The 15,242-nt window shown below is 40.5% G+C and overlaps 1 protein-coding gene across 4 annotated transcripts in view; it reads right to left on the bottom strand.

The window, feature by feature from the left end:
- LOC106911046 (uncharacterized) overlaps positions 1–15,242 on the bottom strand; it is a 307,017-nt gene continuing 291,775 nt past the window's right edge. For 2 of the 4 annotated variants that reach the window (XM_088011168.1, XM_088011167.1), the window contains 7 exons: positions 11,378–11,551; positions 10,999–11,172; positions 10,620–10,793; positions 8,653–8,826; positions 7,733–7,906; positions 1,772–1,818; positions 1–1,624 (listed from right to left, as the gene is read on the bottom strand). In XM_088011168.1, coding sequence (XP_087867294.1) covers positions 1,062–1,624; positions 1,772–1,818; positions 7,733–7,906; positions 8,653–8,826; positions 10,620–10,793; positions 10,999–11,172; positions 11,378–11,551 — 1,480 coding nt within the window. In that variant the 3' untranslated portion in view covers positions 1–1,061. Of the gene's footprint in view, positions 1,625–1,771; positions 1,819–7,732; positions 7,907–8,652; positions 8,827–10,619; positions 10,794–10,998; positions 11,173–11,377; positions 11,552–11,973; positions 13,766–13,908; positions 14,138–14,297; positions 14,377–15,242 lie in introns of all 4 variants that reach the window. The other 2 variants (XM_088011169.1, XM_088011170.1) reach the window with 2 other exon arrangements.

Here is a 15,242-nt window from a genome sequence, read left to right on the forward strand (position 1 = left end):
TTCAGAGGCATATATTCATTTATTTGATTTTTCTGTTATTTGAAATTTTACATACACAAATCAAAAAAGAAAAAAAAACAGAACAAAACATGTATAGAAATAACATTTAAATTCATGTCAATGGCAGAAACACAAACTTATTAAACCTCTGATGGATGAAAGACCCAGAAAACACTTAAAATCAAAACAAGAGAATCTTTCCTGTATTTTATTCTGAAATATTTACAAAAATAGATAATTCTGCAGACAAACTCATAAAAAACATAATCAAACCTGATATAAAATTATTTTTTACTATTTTTTAAAGAGTGAAAAAGTTTTAACGCCTCAAAACAATTATTCCATATCTAACCATCACAATTTTTTTAAATATTCATCCTGACATTGATATTTTAAAATATAAATATATAAAATATAAAACTTCTCTCTTAATTTTAATTTCTAAGCATTTTTATTTACACCATTGAAGATACAAAATTATAGGTTTTGTATATAGTCAATGCTGTTATAATCTCTACTAAATCATACAATTTTAAAGTTTGCACTGTAAAAAATGTTTCATTACTTGGATGAAAGTAATGCAGCTATCATTATTATTCAGACATCTTTCTTCTGAAGTATATAGACAGATTCAGTGTTGGTTTGATTTAAGTTTCCCCAGATCTCTACAAAAATATTTAACACATATAACTGCACCAAATATACAAAAGTAGCATTTAACATTTTAATCTGACATATTTAGAAAAAGAGGAGCCGACAGAAACATAAAATATCCAGTGATTGAGAAAAACTGAACATTTCAATAAAATCTGATGAATGAAAGTGGAAAAAAAAGAAAGAAAAACAACATCCTGGTATTCAGAGAGAAACAGACAGAAAAACATGAAGATCCTGGAATAATTTAAGCTTCAATTTTATGAAAGACTTGGTGGAATTTCACTGTGGAGAAGATTTAATCCATGAATCTGAAAATGTGTTTGAGTGAAAGAGAGGCTAGAGATGAACTATCTGTTCAACAGAGAGAGAGTTTCTCTGACAGGAGGAAAATCTTTAGACTCAAATCAGCAAAGAAAAACTGAAGAGGAACCAGAACTGAACCAGAACCCAAATCCAGGAATCAGAGGTTCAGTGAATGTGGTGTTGAAGGTGTGGAGGAGGATCAGTGAGTCAGAGGAGACTCTGTAGAAGGACAGAATGCCAGCAGGACAGTCCACATACACTGATACTCTGTTAGAGACGGAGGAGGAGGAGGAGGAGGAGGAAGAGGAGGAGGAGGAGGAGAGACGGGTTTGACTGTTATTGTGCCTGACAGAGTAACCAACATCATCAGAGCATCTTAGACTCCAGGAATGATCATTCCATCCAAATCTACAGTCTCTACTGTTTCCTTTCCTCGTGATTCTTCTGTAACTCACTGATATCTCAACATCTCCTCTCCACTCGACCTCCCAGTAACAGCGACCAGTCAGACCAGTTCTACACAGCAGCTGATTCCAGTAATCAAATCTGTCTGGATGATCAGGATATGACTGAAGCTCCTTCACAGATGTCACCTTCCTGTTGTCTTCAGACAGTTTCAGGTTTCTGTTCACTGTGTTTGTGTCGATGGTGAGTTGACAGGAATCTGATGGAGAGAACAAACACAATCCAGCTGCAGTTATTGATCATTTATTGATCTTTGATGATGATCCTGAATGAGTGATGTGACAGTTTGAAGATGGTTGAATGTGAGCTGCTTTGTTGTCATGAATCAGATGAAAAACACACTTACACTTCCTCAGACCTGGTGTCAAGAATGGGCCTCCAGCAGGCTCCACCCTGAAAGGAGGAGAGGGGTCAGACCATCAGTCTCTTTCAGCAGCAAACATGGACATTACATGTCTCTCAGACACACATTGTCCTCCACTGAGACAGGAACAGTCCAACATCTGGATTGCAAACTGCTTAAAATAATAATACAAAAGTTTTTTCATTCTCAAAACTTTTAAACATCCATCTGACCAACATGGAGTTACTTTTCTTCTCATCTTTGCTCCTTGGGGCTGATTGGTCTGGAGCTCCATCAAATATTGTTTTAAAGTCCTTTCTGTCATCAGTAGATCATCATGGAAATCTAACTGAACTTCACTTTTATTCATTTAGTCAGAGTCCCTATTAAACTCTATTAAATCCATCCCACTCTTTCATTTTCCTTGTGAGCCGTTCTTAGTCAGGAGAATATTCCAGAAAACTGGGTAATGATCTCTGCCTCCAGATGAGGCGTCTAATAAATCTCATTTCACAATCAGCTGAAATCTTCCTGGACACAATCAATCAATCAAATCAAATTTTATTTGTATAGCACATTTCAGCAGCAAGGCATTTCAAAGTGCTTTACATAATTAAAATAAAAACAGCCTGTGACATTGAATAAACAGTGAGAAAGATAAAGAGAACTTTTTTAACGAAAAAGAAAAAAGGTTAAAAAAGATAAAAACAGGTAACACTTTATTTGAAGGGGGGTGAATAAGACTGTAATGACACTGTCATAAACATGTCATAACACCTGTCATGAACATGAATAAGCCTTCATGAATATTTATGACTGTTGTCATAAAGCGTCATTCGGTAAATTATGACACTTTTAATACAAAGTTGACATTATTCAAAATGTCTTTGTTATGACAACTTGACATTAACCAAGAAATATTTACTGATATATAAATTTGTTATAAAAGTTTTACTGATTGCACGTTAAAAATTAGGTAACTTTATGTTATTAAAGGTAAAGTTTAAACAGTAATGATTTATTGGTTAATGTCTACGGAAGCGCATTGCTATCATGCAGGAAAAAAAAAAATTTCGATCGCTATCTCGTTATAATGAGATACGTATCTCGTTAAAACGAGATACGTATCTCGTTTTAACGAGTTACGTATCTCGTTATAACGAGTTACGTATCTCGTTAAAACGAGATAATTTTAGGTCCAGGAAGTGGTGGTATTATGCTAGGCTAGTACAGTGACTAACATGAATTGGTCAGGTTTCCCTTCATGTTTGGTCTACAACATGTAGAGATACGGATGCTGCTTTGCACTGTGGTTAAAACCATTAACAGCATGCCTACTCTGACAACATCCTAAACAGAACGGGACTGCACAGAAGGAAACGTCAGTCCGGTCCTCTAGCTGTAGCGGCGTTCCTGACTGGATCGAAGCTCAAGTTGGCTTTCGATTGTAGCTTCTGATTCGGGAAATGGCTAAAGGGAGATTATAACGGAGGCTCAGATGTATTTGATGAACAGTTTCTGTTCAGATTTTTTTTAACAGTACACTTGCTGAACAACGGCAACGGCTGTTCGTAACCAAGCAACCGAAATCAACAGAAGGCTAGGTAGTGGCAAAAGACAAAACTAGATCCTGTTAAGCATTCTTCAAAATAAAAGACTTCCGCTCTCCAAAATAAATTTAGACTATGGTCTAAAGCTGAAGCCAAAAAAAATGTCAACTACTAAGAGACAAAGTTCTCTTTCTTGGACATGTAGTCAGCGGAGAGAGAATAAGTCCCAACCCAGAGCTGATTAAGATGTACAGGAATGGCAGCCTCCCACTAACACAAAGCAGCTACAAGCTTTTCTAGGACTATGTAACTATTACTGCCGGTTTGTATCTGGTTTTGCAGAACTTGCTGCCCCTCTTAACGGTCTCCTGAAGAAAAAAGCTGAGTTCCAGTGGGGTGAGGCCCAGCAAAAAGCCTTCCTGCAACTTAAACAGGGACTGACTGTGGCACCTGTCCTGGCTTATCCAGCAGCTGATGGTGACTACATCCTGGACACTGATGCTTCCAGCTACAGCATTGGTGCAGTGTTGTCACAGGTCCAGTGGGGGGAGGAAAGAGTCATCTCATATGCAAACAACCACCTCACCCCTACACAGCAGAGATATTGTGTGACCAGAAGAGACCTGTTGGCAATCGTAAAATATACAAGACAGTTCCACCACTTTCTTCTGGGAAGAAAGTTCCTTCTTCGAACAGACTATGGAAGTCTAGCTTGGCTCTTTCGCTTCAAACACCCTGAAGGCCAATTGGCTCGATGGCTTGAAGAACTAAGTCAGTATGATTTTGACATTGAACACCGCTCTGGTCTGCAACACTCAAATGCTGATGCACTGTCAAGACAGGCTACAGAAGGGTCAACAACCTGTGATTGCTATCAATTGGGCAAGGATGTAACGGAGCTCCCCTGCAGAGGATGTTCCCACTGTCAAAGACTGCACAAACAGTGGGCCAGATTTGAAGAAGATGTTGATGATGTTGACCCACTCGTCATAAGGCATGCGACAGTGGAAGAAGTTGGAAACAGCACACAGGAGCAGCACCAAGCTGAAGCTGAGACTCAAATCCCCCACATAAATTGGATGCAAACTCTTAGCAGCCAGCAGCTTTCAGCAGCACAGAAAGAGGACACTGTACTGTCCATCCTACATAGCTGGAAGGAAGCAGGGAGACTTCCAACAAAGGATGAAGTTGCGATTGAGAGTCCAGCAGTTAGAAAATACTGGCTCTGCTGGCCACAGATAGAACTCCATCAAGGGGTCCTATATTATCGCTGGGAAAATGTGTGTAGCTTAAAACCTTCCCTCCTGCTATTGGTCCCTGCTTCATTGCAAATGGAGGTCATGCAGGCTTGCCATGACCCGCCACTTTCAGGGCATGTAGGCGAAACAAAGACTCTCCAATGTCTCAGGCAGAGCTTCCATTGGTATGGCATGGGAAGTGACCTCCACAAATACATCCAACAATGCCCCCAGTGCAAAGGTCTGAAGTCAAGCAGCCCCTCAAAGAGAGCTAAGCTACAAAGTTACCAGGCAGGAGCACCAATGGACCGGTTGCACCTTGACATATTGGGCCCCTTTCCCATCTCAAGTTCTGGAAACAAGTATATTCTTGTCATCATGGATCAGTTTACGAGGTGGGTTGAGGCTTTCCCAGTTCCAGACCAAGGAGCAGAAACAACTGCCAGAATGCTAGTCAACAACTTTCTAGCTCGTTTTGGAGCCCCATTAGAGCTCCATACGGACCAAGGCCGCAACTTCGAAAGTGTGCTTTTCAAAAGTATTTGTCAACTTTTCCAGCTCTCCAAGACCAGAACCACTCCGTATCATCCTGCTTCAAACGGGCAGGTGGAACGATTTAACCGCACTCTTCTGCAGATGATCCGCTGCTATGTAGACCAAAATCAGAAGAACTGGGACGACCATTTGCCTCTGCTAACAGCTGCATATCGCAGTGCACAGAACTCCAGCACTAGATTCTCACTAAATATGCTGATGCTGGGGAGAGAAGTTCATCAGCCACAAGACCTCTGGCTTGGACTTGCAGAACGAACGTGGAGTGAAAAGGACCCCCTGGAGTACACTCATGACCTTGAAAAGACCCTTGGCGAAGTCCATGACATGGCACGGCAGCATCTACGTGGAGCTCAGCTCAGACAGAAGAGGACCCATGACCTGCGTGCCAAAGAATGCAGCTACAACATAGGGGACCTGGTCTATATAAAGGACAACACGAGGAAGTCGTGACCCATTGAAGGTGGGTTTCGGCTCAGAGTCGGCCACGCTGTTTCGTCCAGGTGAGGGGTTCTCCCTGTTAGTCGTCTCATGGGATCTGCAGTGTGAGACTTTTGTTTCGGCTTGGCGCCCTGAGGGATCCAGGGTGAGCTGCTTGGTGCGGGGTGTACGACCTCACCGCTGATTTGAGGAATAGTTGTTTCATTTCCACAGGTAGCGTTGATCTCAAAGTTCACCTCCAGCCGCTGAATCTTCGTTTCTAAAAACTGAAGTCGTTGTAGGATACTGATAATGTCCTTGGGGTCAGACGGGGGCATTTTGCCCTAGCTCAACTTGGAGGTGAAGAAAAGTAAGGTAAAAATAAAAGTCCTTAGGTTTGAAGTAATCCAGTTATGATGTCGATAATGTAAATATAACCATAAAAATTGTGACTTTAAAAATAATTCACAGGGAAAGTTATCAGTAAGTTCGGGAGAGAGCAGGATAAGCTGTTCCTCCTTCAGCTGCCAGAGTCAGAGCTCAGCTGTCCTTGATTATCATAAACCATAATTAAGGACTGATCCATTTCCTGGATCAACATCTGTTCTTGTCTCTCTTAAACCATCCAAACATCATCAGTTCTTACCCTCTAAATATTCTTCTGCTGTTTCTCCATTTGCATCTGTTTTGTTTTCATCCCATAATATTCCACGTGCATTATAGTCACCACATATTACTGATAATCTAGACCTTTAATCTGGATTAACTGATTCTAATCTAACTTTCATAAATGTTCATTTTAGCTCATTTATTATCGTTTCTGTTGCTACATATTCTAGATCAGTTCCTCTACGTTTCTCTGAACATAGATGATCTATTCTAGATGTTGCTCATCCTCCTCCTTTTCCTTTCTTCCTGTCATTGAAACATTTTCACTTATTCTAAAATCTACATTTGCTCTCAGCCATGTGTCTTCAGTACCAATAATATCTACTTTATGATGTCATTTATCTGCATGTTTTAACTTCCTGTCCATCAGCCAATCAGCTTCTTGTATTTTCTCAGTAGACCAATCAGTGGAAGCCCCGCTCAGCCCATGATGTGAAGACAGAGAGACAAACTGAACTCTGATAGGAAACAGTTTAAACTGATTTTCTCTCTCCAACCTCTTGGTTCCACATGGAGCTATATTTGGCCCCCTGCTGCTCTGACTACCAGGTCATTGTGGTTCCAGTAGATGGGTTGGTTTCCCAGGTTCATTCAGCACCATGTGAAAGATTCCTACAGCTTTCAATGGGCAGCTATTTACAGAGTTACAAAGCAAAAATTACCAGAAATAATTTTGTTATCAAACTGTCATAAGAGACAAAATATGTCAGGCTTCCTGTATGTGTGTTTGAGTGTGAGTGATGCATCTCTTCCAGCGAAGATCTTGGTGAAGAACCTGGGCAGCCTACACAGGTGGATCTCATCTGCCTCATCAGTGTTGGGGATAAAGGAGCAGCAGAACCTTCACTCAGTGCTGGATGATCAACGTGCACCAATAGTCTCTCTAGCCGTCTCTTTACAGTATCAGTTTCTTTGATCCGTCTCTTCAGTATTTTACCAGTGGTTTCATAGTCCCTGTGTTTGCCGCCTCCAGGTCAGCCTCTGGATTGTCCAACTGCATTGGTTCCATCGTTTTATCCTCCTGTGGATCTTACCTGCAAATCTGCCTGCCCGCTGCTTCCGCCACACCACTCCATCATTTCTCTGACTCCCAGTCATCACCATCCTCACGCTCATCTCAGGAACCTCTGTGAACCATTCTCCACACTGGACCTTGGCACATTCCCCCATGCTTCAACTAGAACCATTCTAAAGTAAGCTGTTCCATATTGCATCTCTGATCACCAAATTTTGGGCCGCCAGTAACCCTGCTCTCATTCCAGGCATAACACAACCGCTCCCAGAAGGATCAAGGAGAATTGTCTTTTTTTAAAGAAAATAAAACCCATACCTTTACCCAAACTGTTGATTTTGCATGTGGGTCAGAAGGTTAAAGCCGAACATGGCATTTATAATGTTGTCCATTAATTTATAAATAACATGGGTGAAAACTAAATATTTCTCTTCAAACTAAATGTTTCCCATCAGACTAAAGACGTTTCTCCTCTTCCTCCTCTATCAGACCTTCTCTGCTCCTGCAGCAGGTTCCTCCATACCTGAGAGCTTCCAGTCTCCAGTCTGGATCCTTCAGTCCAGCCGACAGCAGCTTCACTCCTGAGTCTCCTGGATGATTGTAGCTCAGGTCCAACTCTTTCAGATGGGAGGGGTTAAAGGTCAGAGCTGAGGCCAGAGAAGCACAGCCTTCCTCTGAGACCAAACAGCCTGATAAGCTGCAGACACACAATTCATCACATGATGAGAACATTGAGGTAGAGCCCAAGGTCTGAACTGGACATTTATAGGAGAGGAAAAAAGTCAATAAGTTGTCCTTTACCTGTTAATAAAATAAAAATATTAATAAAACTGTAATTTGTTCCATAGGTAACAAAATTAATATAAAGGGCACATGTACAACATAAGAAAAATAATTATTTACAGCTATTAGAAACAGCATAATCAGACCAAAAGTATTGTACAGATGAATAGGGTTATTTGTTATGATTTACAAGACCTGCATATTTGTGTGTCGAAACAGCAAATTTATTTTTAAATTTGAAAAAGACTGCAAATAACAGCAAAGATGCAAATACTTATTGAGTTTGTTGGGAGCAGTTCTGGTTAGAAAGTCTAACAACTGCTGGGAGAAGGGATCTGTAATAATGCTCATTTGTGTGCTGAGGATGGAGCAATCTGTCAAGTATCCAGATTTCACCATCAATGGCACTGCCTTTCTAAACACCTCTGTTCTTGGTTCTGTCAGCCTGCAGTAAGAACCAAGAAGTCTTTATGAGTTAAGACTTGGCATGTTTAGCCACGTCACTGTTAGACATGTGTTATTAATATTATGTACTTCTGAAATAACATTTACATCCTCTCTTATAGACATCTATTGTAGTTATAATTTAATATTAACACTCATATCTCATAGCAGCTAGTGGACAGAAATCTGGTTTCACCAGGATTGGTCACATTTTACCTGAGAGTCTCCAGGTTGCAGTTTGGACTCTTCAGTCCAGCAGAGAGAAGCTTCACTCCTGAATCCTGCAGGTTGTTGTTACTCAGGTCCAGTTCTCTGAGACTGGAGGACTGGGAGCTGAGAACTGAGGACAGAGCTTCACAGCTTCTCTCTGAGAGGTTACAGCCACTCAGTCTGAGGAGACAGAGAGGAAAATCTGGTATTAAACTATTCATCAGGATGAATGTCTTTTTCTATCAGGTCAACAATGTTCCTGTTTTACTGATTTAAGGGACTGTTTTATATTTTATTATGTTGCCTTTTGTTGTGATAATATTACGACAAAAGTAACGTGGGACAAAATAGAAACAAATTTGCTCCTAAAACAATCCAAAAATAAACCGTAGCCAAACATTAAATACAGAAAAATTGGTAACATTTTATTTGTGCATAATATTGACATGAAACTGTCAAAAATATCTTCTGTCATGAAGATGAAGGAGTCTTCATGAATGTTTACGACTTTGTCATAAAGTGTCATTCGGTAAATAATGACACATTTAATCCAAAGTTGCATTAAAACTTGCATTAAAAGTCCATTAAAATGTGAACTTTGCATTAGATGTGTCATTATTTACCAAATGACTCTTCATGCCAACAGTTGTAAACATTCATGAAGACTCCATCATGTTCATAACAGCTGCTATGTCACGTTTATGACAATGTCATGTCAGTCTGATGCACACAAATAAAGTGTTACTGGGAAATTTAACCCCGTATTTAAAGAGTTGTGAAAACACCAACCTGACACTAAAGGTCACTAAACACATGGAAACACTTTCAGAAATCACCACAATTAAAACTGCATTCATAAATATCACAACATTGAACCAAATATGTTTTAAACATGTTATTGGACCAGGATGGACCACCAATATGTTACCATCCTCATGTCATCACACAGAAAACACAAAGTCCAGACCAGATGATGTTTTTAACAAAGAGGTTTTATTAAACCCAAGTCTGGACACAAAGTGGTTCTGGCAGTCTGGGTAAAATAACAGAGAGAACGAAGAAATAAGCAGCAGTTGGCCGTCGGATTCAGGGCTGTGGGGCTCACACTGATTCTGATGTTCATAATAGTTATCTCTTCTTTCACTTAAATTATTATTATTTCTACTGCTATACTTAAATTATCATTAAAAACAGCTTATTGACCACAAAAGGAAATAAAATCTTCTTGTAACTCATTTTAATCCAAATTCTTCAAAGGTTTATTGTAGATATTAATGACTGTTTAGCTTAAAGATCTCTTGTGGTCTGTATAACAGTGAATTTCTAGAAGGTTCTGACTTTGTATTATTTATATTCTAGATAAATTCCTCTACTTGTTTCTCTGAATATAGATGATTTTTTAACATGTTGCTCATCCTCTTCCTGTTACTGAAACATTTCCACTTATTCTAGAATCTACATTTGCTCTCAGCCAAATCTCTTCAAAGCCAATAAAATCTGTTAATGTCATTTATCTGAACAGTCTAACTTCCTGTCCATCAGCCAATCAGCTCCTGGTATTTCCTCAGTAGACCAATCAGTGGAAGCCCCGCCCAGCCCATGATGTGAAGACAGAGAGACAAACTGAACTCTGATAGGAAACAGTTTAAACTGATTTTCTCTCTCCAACCTCTTGGTTGCACATGGAGCTATATTTGGCCCCCTGCTGCTCTGATCAACTAGGATGCAGCAATCTGTCAATAATCCAGAGTTACACTATCAGTGGAAGCCTGACCTCCACTTTTCTTAATAACTTTCTTTATGATTCTTTCAGCCTGGAGGAAATGAAAATGATCCATTATTATGTGTTGAGATTTAGCAGGTTAACTATGTCACAGTCAGACATCAATTATTATATCAAATAATAATTACATCACCTTTGAAAGCAGGTAATGGACAGAAATCAGGTTTCACCAGGATTGGTCCCATTTTACCTGAGAGTCTCCAGGTTGCAGTTTGGACTCTTCAGTCCAGCAGAGAGAAGCTTCACTCCTGAATCCTGCAGGTTGTTGTTACTCAGGTCCAGTTCTCTGAGACTGGAGGACTGGGAGCTGAGAACTGAGGACAGAGCTTCACAGCTTCTCTCTGAGAGGTTACAGCCACTCAGTCTGAGGAGACAGGGAGGAAAATATGGTATTAAACAATTCATCAGAATTTATGTTTTCTTTTCTTTTTTTTTTTACAAGTCAGTTATGTTCTTCAAAAGATTGAAGTAATCTGCAACTAAATCTGCTATTTAAATAACATTTACATAATCTTTAATGTTAGTTAATGAACAGAAATCTGGTTTCACCAGGATTGGTCACATTTTACCTGAGAGTCTCCAGGTTGCAGTTTGGACTCTTCAGTCCAGCAGAGAGAAGCTTCACTCCTGAATCCTGCAGGTTGTTGTTACTCAGGTCCAGTTCTCTGAGACTGGAGGACTGGGAGCTGAGAACTGAGGACAGAGCTTCACAGCTTCTCTCTGAGAGGTTACAGCCACTCAGTCTGAGGAGACAGGGAGGAAAATCTGGTATTAAACAATTCATCAGAATTTATGTTTTCTTTTCTTTTTTTTTTTACAAGTCAGTTATGTTCTTCAAAAGATTGAAGTAATCTGCAACTAAATCTGCTATTTAAATAACATTTACATAATCTTTAATGTTAGTTAATGAACATAAATCTGGTTTCACCAGGATTGGTCACATTTTACCTGAGAGTCTCCAGGTTGCAGTTTGGACTCTTCAGTCCAGCAGAGAGAAGCTTCACTCCTGAATCCTGCAGGTTGTTGTTACTCAGGTCCAGTTCTCTGAGACTGGAGGACTGGGAGCTGAGAACTGAGGACAGAGCTTCACAGCTTCTCTCTGAGAGGTTACAGTCACTCAGTCTGAGGAGACAGGGAGGAAAATATTAAATAATTCTTCAAAATTTATGCTTTTTCTTTCAGTCAACAATATTCTTTTTGCACATTCATTTCATGTGAACTGGTTTATTCTATATTTGGCCTCCAGCCTTAAAAGACTTCAATACAGCAGCCAGCAAAGAGTCTGGCAAAAGAAACATTAATTTCTATCATGAACTGCAATATTCCAGTGTTGGCTTAAACGGAAAAAATAATTTCTGCAGCTTGAACATGTAGCTTTATGAATAGTCACCGATGAGAGCCGATCTAATTTTACTCATCTACTAATGACCAAAATTGAGGAGACATTAAACCAGTAAACAAACTGATAAAACATGACTCAATATTTACCTCATCACTAACACATTTCTTTAAAAAATGCCTGCAGTAACAATCTGTGTCCTTACAGAGCTTTGTTGGAGGCTTTAACCACTGGCAGCAGCCTCAGAAGAGCCTCCTCTGAAGCAGAGTATTTCTTCAGGTCAAACACATCCAGATCTTTTCCTGATGACACTAAGATGAAGACCAGAGCTGACCACTGAGCAGGAGACAGTTTATCTGTGGAGAGACTTCCTGAACTCAGAGACTGTTGGATCTTCTCCACTAGAGAACGATCATTCAGTTCATTCAGACAGTGGAACAGATTGATGCTTTTCTCTGCAGACACATTCTCACTGATCTTCTTCTTGATGTACTGAACTGTTTCCTGATTGGTCTGTGAGCTACTTCCTGTCTGTGTCAGCAGACCTTGTAGGAGTCTCTGATTGGTCTGCAGTGAAAGTCCCAGGAGGAAACGGAGGAACAAGTCCAGGTGTCCATTTGGACTCTGTAAGGCCTGGTCAACAGCTCTCTGGTGGAGAGACTTTAGTTTAGGTTTATTAAATAATGAAGACATTTTAAATGTTTGTTTTTCTTCCATCAGGTTGACTCCAGAGTTGATGAAGGTCAGATGAACATGAAGAGCAGCCAGAAACTCCTGAACACTCAGATGGACGAAGCAGAACACCTTGTCCTGGTACAGCCCTCTCTCCTCTCTAAAGATCTGTGTGAACACTCCTGAGTACACTGAGGCTGCTCTGATATCGATTCCACACTCTGTCAGGTCTGATTCATAGAAGATCAGGTTTCCTTTCTGCAGCTGATCAAAAGCCAGTTTTCCCAGAGACTTGATCATCTTCCTGCTCTCTGGACTCCAGTGTGGATCTGTTTCAGCTCCTCCATCATACTTGACCTTCTTCACTTTGGTCTGAACCACCAGGAAGTGGATGTACATCTCAGTCAGGGTTCTGGGCAGCTCTCCTCTCTCTCTGGTCTCCAACACATCCTCCAGAACTGTAGCAGTGATCCAGCAGAAGACTGGGATGTGGCACATGATGTGGAGGCTTCGTGACGTCTTCATGTGGGAGATGATCCTGCTGGCCTGCTGCTCATCTCTGAATCTCTTCCTGAAGTACTCCTCCTTCTGGAGGTCAGTGAACCCTCTGACCTCTGTCACCATTCCAACACACTGAGGAGGGACCTGATTGGCTGCTGCAGGTCGTGTGGTTATCCAGAGGAGAGCAGAGGGAAGCAGTTTCCCCCTGATGAGGTTTGTCAGCAGAACATCCACTGAGCTGGACTCTGTAGCATCAGTCAGGATCTCCTTGTTGTGGAAGTCCAGAGGAAGTCGACTTTCATCCAAGCCATCAAAGATGAACAGAACCTGGAAGTGTTCAAAGCTGCAGATTTCTTTGGTTTCAGTAAAGAAGTGATGAATCAGTCCCACCAAGCTGAACTTTTTCTCTCTCAGCACATTCAGCTCTCTGAAGGTGAATGGAAATATGAAGTGGATGTTCTGGTGGGCTTTGTCTTCAGCCCAGTCCAGAGTGAACTTCTGTGTTAAGACTGTTTTCCCAATGCCAGCCACTCCCTTTGTCATCACTGTTCTGATTGGTTGATCTCTTCCAGGTGGGACTTTAAAGATGTCTTCTTGTCTGATTGTTGTTTCTGGTCTGTGTGGTTTCCTGGACGCTGTTTCAATCTGTCTGACCTCATGTTCATCATTGACCTCTCTAGTCCCTCCCTCTGTGATGTAGAGCTCTGTGTAGATCTGGTTCAGAAGGGTTGGACTTCCTGCTTTAGCAATCCCCTCAAACACAGACTGGAACTTCTTCTTCAGACCAGATTTAAGTTGATGTTGACAAACTGGAGCAAGATGTTCTAAAATAACACAAAAAGTAAAATCATGGATGAAACAAAAATACCTTCTGAAGATGATTTAAATAAATGTGATTCCATTTCTTCAGACATCAGTAAATGTGTCATTTATCCATCAGGTCAAATCTTTGTAGAAATCCTCTTACTGCTCTGTAGACGGTCAGCCAGCTCCTCCTGCTTCATCCTCCTCAGGAAGTTCAGTGTGATCTTCATCACTGCCTCTCTGCTGCTCCTCCTCTGCTCTTCATCATCACCATCCAACACCTCATCATCCTCTCTCTGACTCTCTGAGCATTCTGGGTAATCTGGACTCAGAACCTTCTGGATCTTCTTCAGCTCGTTCTTCACAAAAGTGACAATGTTTTCCTCCAGCAGCTGGAACAGAATAATAGATGAAGGAAACATCAGACTGGAATCATGGAGCCAAACACCAGATGGATGTTGGACAGACTGACAGTCCTCTGGTCTACAAAGTGCAGCATGGAGACGACTGTGAACAGAACCATGGAAAAGTAGTTGTTGTTCATGTACAGACCATAAATATGGAGTCCAGCTGTGTTTGATGCTGCTGGGCAGACGGACCACTGGGAACCTCTGAGCTCTGCTGGTCCACTCTGTGGAGGAACCAGGAACAATCAGGAAGGCAGGAAATGTTCATCGAGCAGGATTCACAGAGGAAATCACCAAGAGTTTCACATCAAAAGTCCTTAAGACAGAAAATCAGAGTATGATTCCTTGAAATGAAATTGGGAATTTATTAGTTTAGCAAAGCAACAGCTGTTCAAGAAAAATACACACTATATGTGCACACTTACAACTCACGTTCTTGTTTTGAGGACTAACTACTCTCGGTCAATCCAAAATGTTAATAACCTCTCAAACCTGAATGTCAAAGAAAGTAAAAGGAAAATTCTTGATTTTCCTTAGACAATATATGTGTGTGCAGAATTATTATGCAACTTAATTAAAAATGAAAATTTCCCATCTGACTTGTTTATTGTTTATTGTCATCAACTCAAAATTGACAAATGAGTGTGCAATACCGCCACCATCTGGTCTGGAGTGTGAACTGGAGCTAATGCCGTTGATTATTAGGTTTTACATCACACATCTGAAAATTGATTGGGTACTTTCTTAAAAATTACATCATGATTATCCTTTTTTATTGTATGCAGTTTTAGTAAATAGCAAAAAATTATTAAGGCACTTAATAATTCATACATATTCATTCATATTTTTGTAGCGCTCTCTTATATCTATGTTGGATATAGCGCTCTGGGTTCGACTACTTCCCACTTGACCCTCCAATAATGAACCTTAATGAACGTAAACCCTTTATTTAACACTCCAACTTCAAAAAGTAGACATACAAATGAAAATCACAGGCTCAGACACCTGGTTATGAATAGGGTCTTTCCCCGTATGATCAAGCCTTTAAGTATTCCTTTACTGAACTTATTTTAGTCAGTCCCAAACATGT

Source organism: Poecilia mexicana, unplaced genomic scaffold (assembly GCF_051168715.1).
Source record: "Poecilia mexicana isolate PSO_F unplaced genomic scaffold, ASM5116871v1 scaffold_12, whole genome shotgun sequence".
In the NCBI taxonomy this organism is placed as follows: Eukaryota; Metazoa; Chordata; class Actinopteri; order Cyprinodontiformes; family Poeciliidae; genus Poecilia; species Poecilia mexicana.